Source organism: Musca domestica, unplaced genomic scaffold (genome assembly GCF_030504385.1).
Source record: "Musca domestica strain aabys unplaced genomic scaffold, Musca_domestica.polishedcontigs.V.1.1 76, whole genome shotgun sequence".
NCBI classification, from domain to species: Eukaryota; Metazoa; Arthropoda; class Insecta; order Diptera; family Muscidae; genus Musca; species Musca domestica.
In genome coordinates, this window is record NW_026712396.1 from 1,612,324 (window position 1) to 1,633,907 (window position 21,584).

A 21,584-nucleotide genomic window follows, 5' to 3' on the forward strand; every position below is an offset into this window, starting at 1 on the left:
GGGACTCTTTTGTTTTTTACTTTTTTTTTAAATATAAAAAAACGGGAAGTATTAGGTTTATCCAGAATTTCGACCCATTTTTGAAATTTTCTGTAGCTAGAGCTTTATATCCTGCAGAAGGTTAAATTCTCATATTTAGATGGGGTCAAATCAAAAAAAGTGGACCCAACTTCAAAAATGTGGGCTAGGAAATTGTGGGGTCTCTGCTGATGGGTAGGTTTAAGATAAAGAGTTAGGTTTGGAAATGCGTTTAGCAAACGTACGAATGGTACTAAATGGTATTGCGTGAACGGATACTGCTTGAAATCTCAAATTTGGCATTAGGATCGCTGTTATAGTGTAGGGTTGAGATTTTGGAGGTGGTTGTTTGAAATACGTACTAAAAAGTACTTAATAGTACTAAATTTGATATTAAGGAAAGGGATTGAGTTGGAAGTCTAAGATTTGGAATTAGGCGGGGGATTTGGAAATACGTTCTAAAAAGTACGCAAAGTACAAACTTTAGTATTTGAGGATGGAATAGAAATTTGAACTGAGAGTCTTTAATGTTGTTTACGATGGACAAAATAAAATATTTTTCGAAATTCTAATAATACCTGTACCAAAAGTACTAAAATGTACTAAATTTAGTATCATTTGGAATTATGTGAAGGGATAGTGGTAAAATATTGAAATTTGGTGTAAGAATCCATTCTTGGAAATAGATGTGATATACGAATAAGAAGTGGTAGTAAATATGGTACAGTTTCGTTGATTTTGGGGTGGTCGGTTTCTGATAAAGAGCTGGTTTTTGAAATGGATATTGGATATTTGGGTGAACAGATAGTGCTTGAAATCTGAAATTTGGTATTGGGGTCGCATTTCACGTATATCCTATGCCTATGATGGACTTTGGAAACGGGTACTATATCTGTACGAAAAGTACTAAATAGTACTAAGTTTGGCATTGGGTGAAGGGATAGAGATAAAATTCTGAAATTTCATATATAGATTACTAATGGAGGCGATTTTCAAAATGTGTACGATAAGTGTACAAAAAGTACTAAATAATAAAAAATTTGATATTGGGGGAAGGGATAGAGATAAAATTCTGATTTCCATATTTGTACGAAATGGTACTAAATTTGGTATTGGGTGAAGGGATGGGGCTGGAATTCTCAAATTTGATATTGGGGATTTTATTGGAATCTGGGATTGAGATATGGATGTGGTTTTGAAAATGTGTACTATAATTGTACAAAAGTACTTTATAGTACTAAATTTTGGTATTGGTATAATTTTATACTACGATAACTGTTGGTGTCTAGGATTGAGATATAGAACTGTGTTACAAATAAATACTAAACTTATACGAAAAGTACGAAATGTACCTTTTTTGGGGGAATAGAGCTAAAATATTGAAATTTGATATCGATATCACTGTTGGTGTCTGGGCTTGAGAGACGCACCTGGCTTTGTATATACGTACTTTAATTCTAATAAAATTTAGTACAAAATTTGGAAATTTGGGAAATGAAGGTGCTCAAACCTGAAATTTAATATAGATGTCACGGTTGGCGGTCGGGATAGAGAGAAGGAGAAGTTTTTGATATGCGTCCTATATTGTACTAAATGTTACTAAATTTGGTATTGGGTGAAGGCATAGAGCTGATCTGATATTGAAGTTTTTGTTAGCATTAGGTGTTCGAATCTAATGCATTTTGAGTATTAAAAAATTAAGAAGTATCAGGTTGGACCCTCAACCTATGTCCGTTTATAAGTCAGATATAAATATTGCGACGTGCCAAGTTCGGACTATGGCGACCATTTTCTCCACTTTAAATGTGTGGGAGGTACCAGAAGAAGTGGTCCGATATATCTCATATTCACTAAAGATCTTGTGTTTCTAGATGTATCGGGATGTACGGAGTTTGAAAATAGACGGAGTCTTATTTTCCACATTTTCTAAGGCTCAAAATTATCCAAAATGTTGACCCTTTATTGTGGAGGTATGATCGAATGATCCTTTCTTGTTCTAGGAGCTAAAATATTTTCCATGAAAATGTTGACCTTTTGTGGGGGAGGTCAGAACTCGATCTCAGTTTGATAAAAATATTACGATGTACCAAGTTTGGACGAATTCGGATACTCCCTTAGAGAGTTATCGGTCGCATCAGCAGATGTACGGACTGACACCTCTAGATCGACTCCAAATGACCTGAAACGGATTTGGTCCAAAGATACCTAGGGTCTAAACCCCCCCCCCTGAGGGTATAAAAAGGCCTAAAACGAACTGTTGGATCGAATCTAAAATTTGAAGCGGGACTTTTCGCTGACGAATTTGCGGACACCTGCTAGTATATTATATTTTTGCGGAATTTTTTCCTATAACACTGAACTCACCTGTATCGGAACTATCACACAATCCGGCCTTTAAGTACATTTGCTTTTCCAAACGACGTTCCTCCTGCAGCAGCTGGGCCATGTCGGGCGGTGGAGCCACAGTCAATTCCAAATACGAATCATCATCGTCCATGGAACTGCCTTCAATACCCAGGAAACTGGAACGTTTATTGCGTAGCTCTTTCTTAATGCGTTTGGTGGAATTCATGCGTTTCATGGGTGGTGAGGGATGATCCTGAGAACCCATTTGCTGCTGCTGCTGCTGTTGTTGTTGTTGATATTGCAAATGATGATTCAGCTGATGACGTGACAATGTTTCATAGGTATTTTCCGATGAAGAATAGGTGTCGGTGGTATGGCTACTATCGACATCATCGAAGAGCGGGGGACTTTCTATGGGCGGTGGTGGTGGTTTCTCTTTGGGTGGTTCCAAATGCATTGAGGAATCTTCGCTGCCCAGCAGGCCATTGCCATTGAAAAAGATTTCAATGTTTTCATAGACCGGTATGGGTTTCAAATGTTTGGGAGCATCATAATAGGGTTCCGAGGATTTGGGTACTTGATAATAGGGTTCATGGGGTTCCTCATTTGACTGGGGCAATGAGGAGGAGTGCTCATCGTTGTTGTTGTGGGTGTTTTGGGGGATATTTGGTTTAGTCTGTTCAAAATTTGAGGTTTCACTAAACATTGAAGTGCTGTGGTTGTTGTTGCTGTTGGTAGTATTGGCTGTTAGTGGGTCGCTAGCTACCACCGGATCAGCTGCTATGTTTGTTGTGGTTTTTGTTGTTGTGTTTGTTGTTGTTGTTAATGTTGTATTAGCAAAAGCATTTATTATATCATCTACATTATTATTATCATTGTTATTGTTGTTGTTGTTGTTGTTACTGTTATTATTATCTGCTAAAATTGGCGCTGTTGTTGTTGTTTTTGTTGTTGTCTGACTTTGATTAATTTGACTACATTTTAGGGGTTTAGCTAAATTTTGATTTGCCATCTCTGGATTTTGATTTAGTTCAGATTGTTGTTGTGGTTGTTGTTGTTGTTGTTCTTGTTTACTGTTCATACTTGGAATGATTGTTTGTTGCTGTTGTTTCATATCCTCCTTCTGCTGCACACTAACATTCTCATAGATTGGCTCTTTGGAAATTTCCTCTTCGGATTTTTCTTGGATTTCCAAATGTTTTGGACCAACAACTTCACCTTCGCTTAGAAATTGTTTTTCTTCATCGGTTTTATTCGTCAAGATTATCTCAGAATCGGGCAGCAGCAGCTCTAGCCTTGAATTGAGGCTGGAGCCAATGGTGGTGGTGGTGGTTGGGTTGCTGCTATTGCTCGTTTTACTGGATGGGACAGTTGGTGGCTGTGGGAAATATGCCTCGTTGGTCTGGTGGTGCTGCTGGTGGGGGTTGGACGACTCTTTGTCAATTGCTGCCAGCGCCGATTCCAGAGCTTCGTTGATCTGTTAAATTGGCAATGTTTGTTGTTTTTTTTGTTGTTGTTAAACACATTTTCACATCAATTCAATCAATTCATGGCAGCAGGCAAGCATTTAGAAGAAGAAGAAAGGTGCATGGCAAGCGAGCGAGCGAGCGGGCGTTCCATTTCAATTCGAAAAAACACACACATATAAATTTTTTTTATTTTCCGCATGGAAGAAGAAGAAAAAAAGAACAAACATAAAATATTAAAATCAATGTTAATTACAACATAAAAAAATATTTATTTAAAAAAAATTTACAAAAATTAAAATTTACAAAAATTAAAATTTACAAAAAAAAAAAATTAATTAGAAATTTTTTGGGGGTTAGAAAATTAAATAAAAAAATTTATAATTTTTTCCAAAGTTGTTTTAGGACGAAAAACGAAATTATAAATTACAAATTATTTTTTTCATAATTTTTTTGAAAGTTGTTTTAGGACGAAAAACGAAATTATTAAAAAAAAAGGGACCTTAAAGCCGGCCCATGGCAAATGTTAAAATAACTTAATTAACAAGCAGCTTTCCATTTCACTTAACAATATAAACATTTGGCAAAACTCAAACGAAAGAAAAACATTTTTCATTAAACTTTACAAAAACATAGAACACACAGACAACATGAAAATTCACAGCAAGAAACACAAACACAAACATCAGGACAAAACATAAACAAAGAAAAAACAAAGGATCATGCAAAAATTTAAGTTTGAATGAAATTCCCACAATTTCGTGGAAACAGGGTAGTCCTGGAAATATTTACAGCAAAAAGTGAATATTTTTTAGTTCAGCAAAATTCTCTTAAAACTAATTATTTCAGCAGGAATGTTGCAAAAAATAATTGAACATTTTTCAAACATTTAAAAAAAAAATTAATAAATATTTAATATTTTTCAAAGACATAGTTCGCATATATTTTTTAAAGAAGATATCAATTAAAAAAAAATAGTTGAAAATTTCAAAAAAAAAAAAAAAAAAAAAAAAAGAAATAATTATTTTTTTAAAGACAAAGTTCGCACATATTTTTTAAAGAAAACATAAATTCAGAAAAATCAGGTCTTACAAAAAAAAAAAAAAAAAAAAAAAAAAAAAAAAAACGGTCTGCATAAGTGCCCTAAATAATATTCTTTTAAAAAGTAATTCAACACCAACAAAAAATAATTAAAAAAGCCCTAAGTTCCGCCTGGCCGAATATTCTTTATTTTAGCAAAATCCTCTTAAAACTAATTATTTCAGCAGATGAGTTGCAAAAAATAATTGAGCATTTTTCAAACATTTTTCAAAAAAAAAAAAAAAAAAAAAAATTAATAAATATTTAATATTTTTCAAAGACATAGTATTTTTTAAAGAAGATATCAATTTTTGAACAAATAATTGAAAATCTTGCAAAAAAAAACTTTCAAAAAAAATTATTTTTTTTTTTTAAAGACAAAGTTTGCATATATTTTTTAAAGAATATGTAAATTAAGGAAAATAATGTCTCCCAAAAAAAAAAAAAAAAAAAAAAAAAAAAAAAAAAGAAATCTGCCATAAATAAACATATTCTATTAAAAAATTAATTTAACACTAATAAAAAACAAGTAAAAAAGCTGTATGTTCCCCCTGGCCGGAACTTTGAAAACCCTCCTCCATTTGAAACAAATTTGGCAATTTTCAAAAAAAAAAAAAAAAAAAATCCGTTAAAAATTCTTTAAAAATCTTAAAAATACCGAAGATAGCCGTTATATTGGGGTCTAAACGACGACGTAAACCTGCAGAGGCTACTTTTGTCATAAGCCATTACAATATTCAAATACGAAAAAAACAAGGAAAATAGTATCAGTCGGTTTTACCGTCCCCCAGCCTTGAATTATGATTTTTCAAACTGTTGACCCTTTATGGGGGAGCTTCCGAAGCAGTTGGACAATATTGCCTAATTTGCATTTGACCTAAGACTGATAAAAATATTACAACGTGCCAGATTTGACCCTTTGTGGGGGAGATACCAGAAGGAGTTGGGCGATACATTCCATTTTCAGACCAGACCTTGGGTTAATACAGATATTGTGATGTGTGTAACTTGGGGGAAACTAGATGCTTATTTCGGCTTTTATGATTGTTTTGTTTATTCCAAACTTTGACCCTTTGTGTGGGAGGTACCAGAAAGAATGGTCCGATCTCTACCATCTTTATAAGAGATTTTGTGTTTACGGAAATATTGAGATGTACCAAGTCTTTTATGAATTTCATGGATATTCCAAATTTTGACCCTTTGTGGAGGAGGTACAATAGGACTGGACAGATATATTTCATCTTCACACCAGACCTTGGGTTAGTAAAAATATTAGGAAGTGTGTAATTTAAAGACAATCGGACACTTACATCACATTTTATTAGAGTTATAATTATTCAAAACTTCGACCCTTTGTGAGGGAGGTACTTGATGGAGTGGACCGATATTGCCCATTTTCGCACCTGACCTAGTACTATTGAAAATATTAGTATTCGCAAAGTTGAAGCAAAATCGGACCATCCTTTCTCTTTCTGTGCAGTAAATTATTTTCTTTGAAAATGTTGACATTTTGTGTGGGAGGCACCAGAAGGAGTTAATCGATATTGCCCAACTCCGAACTCGATCTAAGTTTGACCAAAATATTACTATTTACCAAGTTTAGATCAAATCGGATATTTCCTTTCGAGAGTTATCGTGCGCACCAGCCAGTCAGACGGACGGACGGACGGACATCGCTAGATCGACTCCAAATGCCCTGAAACGGATATGGTCCAAAGAGACCTAGGGTCTCAAAACCTTTATTTCGATTAGGCACGTTTTGGCCTTATCAAATGATATATACCCTCTGTTTTTGTCATAGGCTGTAGTATCCATTACAAACTTCAAATACCAAATTTGAAATAATTCCGGTGAATAATGTCGCTAAAATCATGAAAATACCGAATATTGGGAGGTTCCCTTAAATGAGGGCTACACGAAAAAGTGTACATGCACAGATAACTTTCTGTCATAGGCTGTAGTACCCATTTCGTACTTCAAATATCAAATTTGAAACAATTCCGGCGAACAATGCCGCTAAAATCATCAAAGTATCGAATATCGGGAGGTGCCGTTCCATGGGGGCTATACGAAAAAGTGGGACTGCATACGCAATTAGGCCATATGCTTTAGTATCCATTACAAACTTCAAATACCAAATTTGAAACAATTCCGGTGAATATTGTACCTAAAATCATCAAAATGCTTAATATCGGGAGGCACAGATAATTTTCTGTTATAGGCTGTAGTATCCATTACGAACTTCAATCACAAAATTTGAAACAATTCAGGTGAATAATGTCGTTGAAATCATTAAAATATCGCTATACAAAGACGTGCACCTGCACGGACAACTTTCTGTCATAGGCTGTAGTACCCATTACGAACTTCAAATTTTAATATTGAAACAATTCTGGTGAATAATGTCACTTAAATCACCAAAAAACCGAAAATACGGAGGTATCATTGTATAGGGGCTACACGAAAAAGTCGACCTGCGCAGACAATTTTTTGTCATAGGCTATAGTATCCATTACGAACTTCAAATACCAAATTTAAAACAATTTCGGTGAATAATGTAGCTAAAATCAGCAAAATACCGAATATCGGGAGGTACCATTATATGGGGGGATATACCAAAACGTGTACCTATCCCATGTTCAATAGTAAAAGTTCTGCAGACATATAATATACATTTGAGTAAAATTTTATCAACCTACTTCAATTCGTTCGGAAGCTAGAGTGATGTCCACAGACGGACGGACGGACAGCCAGACGGACGGTCATCGTTAAATCGACACAGAATTTTATGCTGATCAAGAATATATATACTTTGTGAGGTCTAAAATATATATTTCGAGGTGTTCCAAACGGAATGACAAACTTAATATACCCTCTATACGATGGTGGAGGGTATAAAAATGTTTTCTTTTTTATAATGATGGGATAAAGCCTATATATTTTGCAAAAAAAAAAAAAAAAAAAAACGAAGAAAAATGTTCTAAAATTCAAAAAAAAATTTCCGAAAACAATGGCCAGCAAATTTTTTCTACAAAAAATTAAATTAGCCATTTTTTTTTGTAAAAATTTAATATTTTTTTTTAATAATAACATTTTTTCCTTGAAATTTTAATTTTTGGCTAAATTTCTTTTTATTTTTTAATATTTTTAATTAAGAAAACTTTTTTTTAAATCTAATTTTTTTTTATTTATTTTCTTTTTTTAATTTAATTTATTTTTTTTTTGTTAAAAATAATTTTTTTGCTTCGAAAATATTTTTTGCTTAAATTTTTATGAAAACAAGTTAAAAACTGTCGGTCGGTTTTGCCGACAGATGTATACCCTGAATATATTTATACTTCTGTTATGATTATTCAAATTGTTGACCCTCTATGGAGTAGGCTACGAAGGAATGGGACAATATTGACCATTTCGTATCGAACCTAAATAAATATGATATAAATATTGTGACGTGCCAGGTTTGGACTATATCGACTACTTCCTTCACTTTATATGTGATGCGTGATAATTTTCAAAAAAATGTTAAAATGTGCGTGATATACCCCATATATATAGTCACGAAAAAAATGGAAGAGTTAAAAACTAGTTCCTCAATTTAGGTAACATTGCGAATTAAGCTTTCCAAACGCAAATAGATTTGTCTTTTCTCCCTACTTTAATATGATCTACTGAGTTTTTCCATTTAATTAGATTTTACCAATAATTGAATCATTTTACCAATAATTCTAATTACCCTTCATGACGTCATCGTCATCATCATTATCATCATGGAGAGGCCTTTCCACTTCACATTAAATCATAAAATGGAACTATGATTGATTTGTTCTCCTCTTATTCTAATGGCCAACAACAATAATGACAATAATGACAACAACAACAACAACAACGCAGTAAAGTCCCAATTAATGAGAAACCTTATCGCGCTGAGGGTAAATGATTTGTTATTCCAACCAGCCATTGCGTTTGGGTAACATGTGTGAGTGTGTGTGTGTAATATGTTTGTTAACAAATAAAATTAGCGGTATTGAATGAAAAATCAGGGGGATGGAGGGTTGGAGGAGGCATAGGGGTTGTAGGTGGATAGGTAAGGTAAATCGGTATTATGCAGGAAGAGATAACATTCGAATCGCCCCATAAACACACACACGCACGCAGAATATTGGTTATTGATTTTTTTCTTTTGATTTTTTTGCAAATTCCAATAAATTCGAATTATGATGGCCCCATAAATAGTTGGACAGAAAATAAATGCAGTTGATAGACAATCGGGTATTGAATTTGATGTGAGGGCATAAAAAAATTGGGAATTGGCCTATGGAAGATTTACAAATAATTTCGGGTATTAGGGATCTAATCCCAATATTTTTTTGATATTAAAAAAAAAAAATAAAATTTTGAAAATGTTTCCAATAGAGAAAGTAAATTCAGCAATTTTTTTCTTTAAAACCAGTAAGGAAAGGTCAAAAGTTGGGCGGGCCGATTATATGACACCCTACACAATTAGGCGTATTTAGTAGAGCTCCCGTAATAAAAAAATGGTTATTTTGGGAATTTATGTGAAGCAGATCATACCAAGCCTAGCCTACGATATGACTTCGAGAAGGATTATATTAAAAAATATTTATTGTAGGACGGAGTTTCACCAAATAGAGAAATTCGGATGAATATGAAAAAAACAATATTCAATTTGGGCTGACATTACATATATGGTGAGCAAAAACCGTAAAATCGGATGAATATGTATATCGACGCTATATAAAAATCTCAATCGATCTCGGTAAAATTTTGCAGAGGTATTTTCGACCAGTATCTGATGCCCAGTATCAAATATCATTGTTGGGGAATGCATATTTCGCATCGGATAAAACACACATATGGGAGCTATATCTGAACCGATTTTCCAGAATTTGAAACACTTGCTTTTAGTCTGCATTCCGTTGGAAGTACCAAAATTCAAGGCTTTTGGACTGATATTGGCCAAACCAAAATCTGAATCGATCTTGACAAAACACTTAAAACACTTATTTCGGAGCTGTATCTGATATCTGGCACCAAAGATTATTGTTTTGAAGTTCTTATTACGCATGTGAAGGATTTGAACACAAAATCGGATGAAACATATATATGGAAGCTATAGCTATATCTGAACCGATTTTCACCAAAATTTGAAACACTTGCTTTTAGGCTGAATTTTGTTGGTGCCAAAATTCAGTCCATCTGGACTGATACTAGCCATTTAGTGCACAAAAAAAATCTGACATCGGATAAAGATATATGTGGGAGCTATATCAAAATCTGAACCGATCTTGACAAAATTTTAGGCACTTATTTCTGAGCTGTATCCGATGCTCAGTATCAAATATCTTTGTTGGGAAGTTCATATTGCGCATGTGAGCGACTTTAACACCAAATCGGATAAAACATACATATGGGAGCTATAGCTATATCTGATCCGATTTTCACCAAAGTTTGAAGTACTTGCTTTTAGTCTAAGTTCTGTTGGAAGTGCAAAAATTCAGACCATCTGGACTGATATTAGTCATTTAGTGCACAAAAACCCTGAAATCGGATAATGTTATATATGGGAGCTTTATCCAAATCTGAACCGATCTTGACAAAATTTTAGGCACTTATTTCTGAGCTGTGTCCGATGCTCAGTATCAAATATCATTGTTGTGGAGTGCATATTGCGCATGTGAAGGGCTTAAAACCCCAATCGGATTAAACATATATATGGGAGCCATAGCTCTATCTGAACCGATTTTCAGCAAATTTGTTGTACTTGCTTCTAGACTGTATGCGGTCGGATGTGCCAATATTCCGTTCATTTGGGCCGATATTAGCTATTTGGTGCCCAAAAAACCTCATATCGGATAAAGATATATATGGAAGCTATATCCCAATCTGAACCGATCTCGATAAAATTTGACAGAGGTATTTTTGAGCTGCATAAGTTATCAGTTACCAAATATCATTCTTATGTAGTGCATATTACGTATGTGTGGGACTTAAAACCTCAATTCGGCTGTTATAGCTATGGGAGCTATAGCTATATATATGGGATCTATAACTATATCTGAACCGATTTTCTCCAAATTTAATGTATTTGCTTCTAGGCTGTATTCGGTCGGATGTTCCAAAATTCAGGTAATTTGGACTGATATTGGTCATTTGGTGCACAATTAACCGGAAATCGGCAGCATATATATATGGGAGCTATAACTAAATTTGAACCGATTCTCACCAATTTCAATAGGGTTCGTCCTTGGGCCAAACAAATATTATTTGAAAATTCCAACTAAAAAATTTCATCTCATTTCATAGGCTGTAGTACCTATTACGAACTTCAACTAAGAAATTCGAGACAATTCCGGTAAAAATGTCGCCAAAATCATCAAAATACGGAATATTGGGGGTATCGTTATGTGGGGGCTATACGAAGACGAGGACACTCTTACGAAATTTTTTATCATAGCCTGTAGTACCCATAACGAATTTTAGATATAAAATTTGAAACAGTTCCGGTGAAAAATGTCGCCAAAATCATCAAAATGCCGAATATTGGGAGGTACCATTATATGGGTGCTATACGAAGAAGTAAATCTGCATAGACAATTTTTTGCCATGCATTGTAGTACCCATTACCAACTTCAACTACGAAATTTGAAACAGATCTGGTGAATGATGTCGCTAAAATCATTAAAATACCGAATATTGGAAGGTACCGTTATATGGGTGCTATACGAAGACGTGAACCTTCATACGCAAATTTTTGTCATAGGCTGTAGCACCCATTAAGATCTTCCAATACGAAATTTGAAACAATTCCGGTGAATAATGTCTCTAAAATCATCAAAATACCCAATATTGGGAGGTATCGTTATATGGGGGCTTTATGAAGACATGAACCTGCATACGTGATTTTTTGTTATAGATTGTAGTACCCATTACGAACTTCAAATATGAAATTTAAAGCAATTCTGGTGAAAAATGTATCTAAAATCATCAAAGTTCCGAATATTGGGAGGTACCGCTATATGGGGGCTATACGAAGACGTGGACCTACATACGCAAATTTTTGTCAAAGGCTGTAGTACCCATTACAAACTTCAAATACGAAATTTGAAAGAATTCCGGGGAATAATATCTTTAAAATCATTAAAATACCGAATATCGGGAGGCATCGTTATATGGGGGCTATAAGAAAACGTGGACCTGCATACGCAAATTTTTGTCATAGATTGTAGTACCCATTACGAACTTCAACTACGAAATTTGAAATAATTCTGGTTAAAAATGTTGCCAAAATCATCGAAATACCGAATATTGGAAGGTACCATTATATGGGGGCTATACGAAGACATGAACCTGCATTCGAGATTTTTTGTTATAGATTGTAGTACCCATTACGAACTTCAAATGTGAAATTTAAAGCAATTCTTGTGAAAAATGTATCTAAATTCCGAATATTGGGAGGTACCGCTATATGGGGGCTATACGAAGACGTGGACCTACCTAAGCGATTTTTTGTCATAGGCTGTAGTACCTTTTACGAGGTTTAAATACAAAATTTGAAACAATTCCGGTGAATACTGCCGCCAAAATCATCGAAATACCGAATATTGGGAGGTATCTTTATATGGGGGCTTTACGAAGACGTGGACCTGCATACGCGATTTTTTGTTATAGATTGTAGTTCCCCCTACAAACTTAAAATACGAAATTTGAGACAATTCCGGTCTATAATGTCGCTAAAATCATCGAAATATCGAATATCGGGTGTACCGTTATATGGGAGCTATATGAAGACGTGGACCTTCATACACAAATTTTTGTCATAGGCTGTAGTACCTTTTACGAGGTTTAAATACAAAATTTAAAACAATTCCGTTAAAAAATATCGCTGAAATTATCAAAATACCGAATATTGGAAGGTACCGTTATATAGAGGCTATATGAAGAAGTGGAACCACATGACCCATTTACGAACTTAATCTGCCTACTGGCAAAATACACATCTGTGCAAAATTTTAGCCCTCTATCTCAATTTGTTCCAAAAATACCGTGTTACAACAGCAGGACGGACAGACAGACAGGCAGGGAAAACACAATTCAACCACCTTTTCCCTACAAATTTATTTCTGACAAAGTTGTTTTTATTTTTTTTTTGTATTAAATTTTGAACGATATGACTCTAACATAATGTGTAAACTGGTCTTTAGCTTGACGATGTTATCCAATTAAAGAATAGCAGCGTACACCGTGGCGTATGATCGATGTTATCACTCATACTATTCAGTGGGGAGTAAAGGCTCTCTCTCTCTCTCGATAACATCCTTTGTTGTTTTTTTTTAATTTTCAAAATCCAGAGAAATGTAGGTGGGAATTACAATCCAAAATTTATGATATTTTGTAAAAATTTCTGTTTTTTTTTCAATCTCACATATCTCACCTTTACCGATTTTAACGATAAAATTGGCGAAGTCATATCACGTTTACACCCAAAATTGCCACCAACTTCGAAATTTTCAATTTAAATTTTTTTTATAAAAAATGATATGAGCAAGGGTCTTCAGATTTTATACACTTTTTCCCCTTTAATTATTTTTCGAAATCTAAGCGCAACTAAACCGTTTGACAAACAACGAGCAACTGACTGATAACTGACAATGATGGAATGGTCGGTCGGTCGATTGTTTGGCTGGCTGGTCTATAACACGCAGGTATTAGCATTCTTTTACATTTCCACTTCCCATTTCGGTCATATTGACATTAGATAAAATGTAAGAAAAAAAAACAAAAACACACAAAACAAGAACTAAACTAAGAATGCCAGCAATTAGAAAAAATAAAAACCAATTTTGCAAAAAAAAAATTCACCCCTTTTCTTCTATCTCTGCTAATAGCTGCATTTAATGTCAGCCTATGGCCCAGCTATAGGGAGAGGGTGTTATGAGCAACGTAAATAAAACAGCAAGAACAAATGTGAACTACATGAGGTATTAGCTGTTGCTGCAACAAACAAATCGCAAATATAGATAACAAAACCCTATAAGTTCCGGTCACCAAAGGGTTAAAGAGCAACAGACATAACGTTAGATGGGCTAAAGCTATGCTTGGTATTTTGCAAGCAAAGAGCAAAACGTGGATGTCATAGCAGAGAAAAGTGTGCAAGAATCTTACACGAGAAAAATTTCCAGGGGGAGGAGGGGGAAGAGCCAAATTTAGCCATATTTTTGGAAGCAAACATAATTGGGAAAAATTTTTTTTTTTTTTTTAGAATTTCAGCAATTTTTTTCAGGCGAAAAGTTCGACTTACGAACCCGAAACTCTTTTGAGATTTTGATCTACAAACCAAGTACGAGTTAATCCAATTGGAATTACCCTCACCCACATCGGCTATTGCACAGTGAAATATTAAGAAAATTTACAGGAAATTCGGAAATAGTGCTAAATTGGTTGAAAATAAAAAAATTGGATGTCTATAAACCAAAATCAGTGATAGTTTTTTTTGATACCTAATAAGTTTACACATTTTTTTTGTTCAGAGACTCATAATCAAATTCGGTCTAGAATATTTCTTCCTTTGGTACTTTGCCCAAAAATTGAGGTATTAAGGTCGATTTTGACTCCGATTAGAAACGTATAATGTTAAAAGTTTAAAACGTAAGCATAAAATTTTTACTTTTGATATTTTAAATTTCGAATGTAATTTTCTCAAAAACCATTATACCTAGGTTTATAGTTTATTCTGAGACTCATAATGAAATTTGGTCTAGAATATTTCTTCCTTGGATACTTTGCAAAAAATTTAAAGTATTAAGGTCGATTTTGACTCAGATTAGAAACGTATATTGTTAAAAGTCAAAAACATAAACATAAAATTCCCACTTTTGATATTCTACATTTCGAATGTAATTTTCTCAAAAACCATTATACCTACGTTTATAGTTTATTCTGAGACTCATAATGAAATTTGGTCTAAAATTTTTCATCCTTTGACACTTTGCCCAAAAATTTAAGTATTAAGGTCGATTTTGGCTCAGATTAGAAACGTATAATGTTAAAAGTCTAAAAACGTAAACATAGCAATTCCACTTTTGATATTATACATTTCGAATGTAATTTTCTTAAAAACCATTATACCTGGGTTTATAGTTTATTCTGAGACTCACAATGAAATTTGATCTGGAATATTTCCTCTTTTGACACTTTGCCCAAAAATATTGGTATTATGTGAGATATTGACTCAGATCCGAAACGTACCAAATTAGCAGTAAAAAACGTAAACACATAATTTCAACTAAAATCACAAACATTTTGAATGTAATTTTTATAAAAACTATTCTACCTAGATATATAGTTTATTCTGGGACTCATAGTGAAATTTGATATAGAATATTTCCTCTTTTGACACTTTCCCCCAAAAACATTGGTATTATGGGAGATTTTGACTCAGATCCGAAACGTACCAAATTAGCAGTATAAAACGTAAACACATAATTTCAACTATAAATACAAACACTCGAATTTAATTTTTATAAAAACTATTCTACCTAGATGTATAGTTTATTCGGAGACTCATAATGAAATTTGATCTAGAACATTTCCTCTTTTGACACTTACCCCAAAAACATTGGTATTATGGGAGATATTGACTCAAATCCGAAACGTACCAAATTAGCAGTAAAAAACGTAAACACATAATTTCAACTATAAACACAAACATTTTGAATGTAATTTTTATAAAAACTATTCTACCTAGATATATAGTTTATTCTGGGACCTATAGTGAAATTTGATCGAGAACATTTCCTCTTTTGACACTTTCCCCAAAAACATTAGTTTTATTGGAGATTTTGACCCAGATCAAAAACTCATTAGAATAGCAGTAAAAAACACGATTTTCACGTTTAATACAAAATTTTCGAATGCAATTAAAAAAAAAAAAAAAACTGTTCTACCTAGATATATATTTTATTCTGGGACTTACAGTGAAATTTGGCGTAGAATATTTCCTCTATTGACACCATTTCCAAAAACTTTAGTATTATGGGAGATTTTGACCCATATCCGAAACGTACCAAATTAGCAGTAAAAACGTAAACACATAATTTCAACTATAAATACAAACATTTTCAATGTAATTTTTATAAAAACTATTCTACCTAGATATATAGTTTATTCTGAGACTTATAGTGAAATTTGGCGTAGAATATTTCCTCTTTTGACACTTTCCCCAAAAAAATTTAGTTTTATGGGAGATTTTGACCCAGATCACAAAAACTTATTAGATTAGCAGTAAAAAACACGATTTTCACGTTTAATACAAAATTTTCTAATCTAATTTTCTTTAAAAACTATTCGACCTAGGTATATAGTTTATTCTGGAACCTATAGTGAAAATTGATGTAGAATATCTCCTCCCTTGACACTTTCTGTGATAAAAAAGTTTTATGTAACTTTTATACATCAACTCGAATCAATACCGAAGAAAAATCCATGGATTTTTTTGGCAATATATTTCTTGTTATATAATAGAAAGACATTTTTCTTGTCTTTCGTTACCCATAGTGAAATTTGATGTAGAATATTTCTTCTTTTGGCACTATCCCAAAAAACTTTAGTATTATGGGAGATTTTGACTCAGATCAGAAATGTATTAAATTAAGAGTAAAAATCGCAAATTCCACGTTAAATACAAAAGTTTCGAAAGCAATTTTTATAAAAACTATTAAACTTGGATGTATATTTTATTCTGAGACAGTTAGTGAAATTTGGTGTAGAATATTTCCTCTTTTGTCACTTTCTGTCTAAAATGAAGTTTTACATTACTTTCATGTATCACCTCAAAAATGCCCAAAAAGATTCCATCCAAAAAAAGGAATATATTCGCGTTGTCTTGGCAACATTGATCTTATATTTGTATAATATATAGTAGATATATCGATTTTTTGTCTTCAGTGACTTGAACTAAAATTTGGTGTATAACATTTCTTCGTTTGACACCTTTTGTCTAGAACGAAGTTTTATATCACTTTCATGCATCAACTCGAAAAAACCGAAAAAATCCATGACAAAAATTGTAAACAATTAGATTTTCTCTTGTCATATCATGAAAACAGAGATTTCTTGTCTTCTGTGCTTTATATTGAAATTTGATGTAGAACATTTCTCTGTTTGACATTTTTTGTCTAAAACTAAGTTTTATATCACTTTCATGCATCAACTCGAAAAAACCGAAAAAATATATATGTCAAAAATAGGAAATAATTTGTTTTTTTTTTTTTTTTTTTTGAGAAACTTGAAACAAATATTTTTTTGTTATATAATAGAGACAGAGATTTTTTGTCTTCTGTGACTTATACATAAATTTGATGTAGAACATTTCTCCGTTTGACTCTTTTTGTCTAAAATGGAGATTCATGTCACTTTCATGCATCAATTCGAAAAAAGGCTGGAGAAAAATTCATGAAGTAATAGGAAATAATTCGATTTCTTGACAAAGTTGAAACAATTATTTTTTTTATTATATAATGGAAATATGGACTTCTTTTCTTTGGTGACTTATAGTGAAATTTAATGAGGAACATTTCCTCTTTTGATATTTTCTCCCTAAAAGGTAGATTTATGCAACTTTCATGCATCAACTCGAAAAAGACGGGGGAAAATTCAGGAAAAAAAGATAAGAAATACTTTATTTTGAAAAATTAAATTCAATATTTTTTTTATTATATAATGGAAATAGAGATTTCTTATCTGTGGAGACTTATAGTCAAATTTGGTGAAGAAAATATTTTTCTTTGACATTTTTCTCCTAAAATGATGTTTTGATGGAGAATTTAGCATCAACTCCCATGGTGTAAGACTTTAACCCCAAAATGTGTGTTTTTTTCAGTTGTTTATGCAAGATCTACAATTTTGAAGTATTCCGGGACCTAGGATAAAATTTTATGGCAAACTATTTTTTAAAATATTCAGATATGTTACGATCCGATTTAAAGGAAAAATTGGCCAAAAAGACCGATTTGGTAGCCCAATTGGGAGTTAAAATTTAAAAAAAAAGTATTTTTATCAGCAATGTTTCCGAAGATACTTTATACCGAAAATGTAAGAATACTGAAAAATTCTTAGTTCTTAGTTTCAAAATTGTGAAAGAGGGGAGAATTTGCCGTTTTCTCAGTTTAGGTTAGTTTGCGATATAAATGTTCAAAACGCCGATATTTTTTTTTTTTTAATTTTGGCTCTACTTTCAGATTTTACAGATTTTCCTTATTATTTTATGTTTTATGTTGTCCCGTTTTTTTTTTTGAAATTTTTTCAACGGAGGAAAATAAAATTAAGTCGCGTTTATGTAAGAAGTTAATTTAGCTAAATTTTCTAAGGTAAGAGTAAATTCAGATTATTTTCAATCAAATAAATAAATCTATAAAAACATTTTTCCTAAGCAATTTGAAAAAATCTACGAAATTATTTATTTTATTTAATTTAAATTTTTAATTTATTTTAATCTAAGAAAAAATCAAAAATTTAAAGAACGCAAAATTCGGTCGTTTCTGTCCCTTTCATATTTTTCGTCACACATTAAATGACGGTGTATATTTTCTCCCACATCCCATTAATTTTTCACCAACAAAATATTTCATATGGCAACGCCATTACATTTTCTATTCGCTTTATTCTTTCCCTTGTTATTGGCTAGGCATTTGTCCATTTATTACTCACAAAGCCTAAAAGTATGCAACAGAATATACAATATACGTGTGTGTGTTTTTTTCTATTACAGTTCTGTCAACAATACGAACGCATTGCCATCGTTTACGTGATTCTGATTAGCGAAAAAATAGGTAACACATTGAAATTATCACCCCAAGGGGGAGGAGACAAAAGAGGGACAGGGGTGTGAAACTCATGCCTGGTCTTTAGCTAAATATGACATTTTGCTACCAAGTCAAAGAGGTCATTTAGAAAAAGAGATTTGTTTTCATTAAATACCCATCTAAAACAAAATGGTTGGGTATTAGAGAAGGCGGAAAGAAAAAGGTAAAAATAAGGGAATAGGTAATAAAAAGAAGAAGGTTGTAGTTGACAAAGTCGGATAAATGACACCCTACATTGATATGATAACAGCTCAGTTGGTGGCCGATTTTTGGAATTTGGGTATTTGAAGAGGGAGATTGGGGAGCTAATTCCTTTCCTAAATTGAAAAGGCAACATTTCTTTGATTATTGCCAAATAAAGGATTATTTTCAGGAGAATTTTTTTAAAATTAGCGATAACAAGGGCGGAAAATAAATTCCTTCATATCCGCAATTTTCGGGCTCAAAATTCTTAAGGTGCATGTACATAAAGAGCTTTTTTCAATGGCTTAAGTCAACGACTGGCTTATTCGAAAAAAAAGCAAAGGAGCGAAGGGTCAAAATCGAGCTAAGTCAACCTAAAACTCCTTTGTTTCTCTACGAAGAAGCCAACCGATGACTTAAGCCTGTCAAAAAAGCGTTTTATGTATTCTCATCTTTATGAAAATTGTCAGTGACGATAATAGGGTTACATAGGTCGACTTGTGATTGATCAATTAATCGACTTTTTCTATTATAAATTCTAAATGCATATGATTTTAATTTTTTATACCCTCCACCATACATGGTATGGAGGGTATATTAGGTTCGTCATTCCATTTGTTACTCATCGAAATAATAATTTTAGACCTAACAATGTATATTATTGATCAGCGTAAAATTCTAAGACGATCTAGCCTTGTACGTCCATCTGTTGTAATCACGCTAGACCCAAAACGAATTAAGATAGGAAGCTAAAATTTTGCACAGATCAGTCTTTTGTCTGCAGATAGGTCAAGTTCGAAGATGGGCTATAACGGACCACGATATCGTATAGCCCTCATACAACCTTACCCCCCGATATTCGATATTTTGATGATTGTAGCCAAACTTTTCAATGAAATTTTTTCAAAAATTCACAAAAGGTGTTCCTTTTGAGTACTTTACCCCCTGGAAGAGTAAAAAAAATGACGTATGCAGGGCCATGCCTTCGTATAGCCCCCATATAACGGTACCCCCCGATATTCGGTTTTTTGATGATTTTAGCTACATTATTCACCGGAACGGCTTACGGCAAAAGTTGCCTATGCAGGTCCACGTCGTCGTATAGACCCTAATATAACGGCTACATTCGGTATTTCTAAGATTTTAACAAATTTTTTAACGGATTTTAGGTTTTTGAAAATTTCCAAATTCGTGGAGTGTATTCAAAGTTCCTTGCTGCTCTTTTACTTGTTTTTTTTAAATTATCTTCCCATTTGTGTAGTAAAAAATCAGAGATGGGAAACTGGTTGGACAAGGTAAAGTGCAGAATTGGATATACTTATTTGAAATGATGGCACCTTCGTAGTTCTACCAAGGGAAAAAATAAACTCCTTCATATCTGGTCGACTTTCGATTAATCGAATTTTAAGAGAAATTTTTATGATTCAAGAAAATTCAAGAGAAATTTATGATTTTTTATGAAAATACAATTTTTTATTTGACATTTATTCCTTTCATGTTCTTATTTCATATTTGAAAAGAGCATTAATTGAATCTCGGCGTAGCATATAGCAATTCCATCTCTGCATTTCTTTTTGTAATTTACCAAATTTATCTGCATAGAAACCATCTCTAATTCGAGAATATACATTTCATATCCATTGTTTTTCTGACTCAAGTGTCTTTCATAGGGACACGTAGGTCGACTCTCGATTGATCGAATTTCATGTGAAATTTTTAAGAGAGAGTGAAAAATATTTCCTTTATATATATTATTTCACCTTTTCAAATAATAAGAATTGAGCCTCAGTGGAAATATGCACGTAGAGTTACGAAGGCAACCTCGTGAATTCATGTAGCATTAGTGCTTCGCATAATATTCTTGCTTTGGAAATATTAAGATTATAAAGCATTATCAAAGCCGTTTAAGAATTCTGACGCCGTTGCCTTTTAAGTAATGCTTATCCACATTCCTCAACAAAACTTAAAAATTATTTATTTGAATTCAAAAAATGTCATATAAAATCAAGAATCTTTACATATTTCATAATAAAAATGGAAATTCTCAGCTATTAAGTGTGTAGAAAATATTAACATACTTAAAATTATTATATTAAAATACAAATATTTTCCAATATTTTAAAAATAAAAAAATTGTCATGCCAAGAAAATGTGAAAAAAACGTGAACCAATATCGAAAAAAGAACACAAAAAATCATTCGAAAATTGAAACAATACAATATTCAATTTCTCAATAATTCATTCCATTCAAAATCATAACAGAAACAAAACAAGAATATATTTATGATCATTATACGATATCATCAGGCTTACCTGGATTAGCATGGCGCAAAAGCAATTGTGGGCAAAAATTGGAAAATTTAAACTGTTTCGCAGTAATTTTTTTCGTTTTGTTTTTTTTTCGATAAAATATATAATTTCATAATAAAAAATATGGAGAGAAAAAGAGAGAATAAATAGAATTTAAATTTTATTATTTTTCGGTAGAAAAAATGTTTTGGGAAACATGTGTGTACAAAAAAATTATTGTTTTTATTTTTTCAAAATTATTTCAACAGTTTAAATTTGCTGTAGGTTTCAAGGAGGGGCAGGCAAAAACTATAGCAGGAGC

The 21,584-nt window shown here is 32.6% G+C and overlaps 1 protein-coding gene across 4 annotated transcripts in view; it reads right to left on the bottom strand.

The window, feature by feature from the left end:
• Window positions 1-21,584, bottom strand: part of LOC101901348 (uncharacterized protein CG43427) — a 320,227-nt gene that overhangs the window by 10,697 nt on the left and 287,946 nt on the right. For all 4 annotated transcript variants that reach the window (XM_011292032.3, XM_059130537.1, XM_011292034.3 and 1 more), the window contains exon 9: window positions 2,383-3,841. In XM_011292032.3, coding sequence (XP_011290334.2) covers window positions 2,383-3,841 — 1,459 coding nt within the window. The remainder of the gene's footprint in view (window positions 1-2,382; window positions 3,842-21,584) is intronic.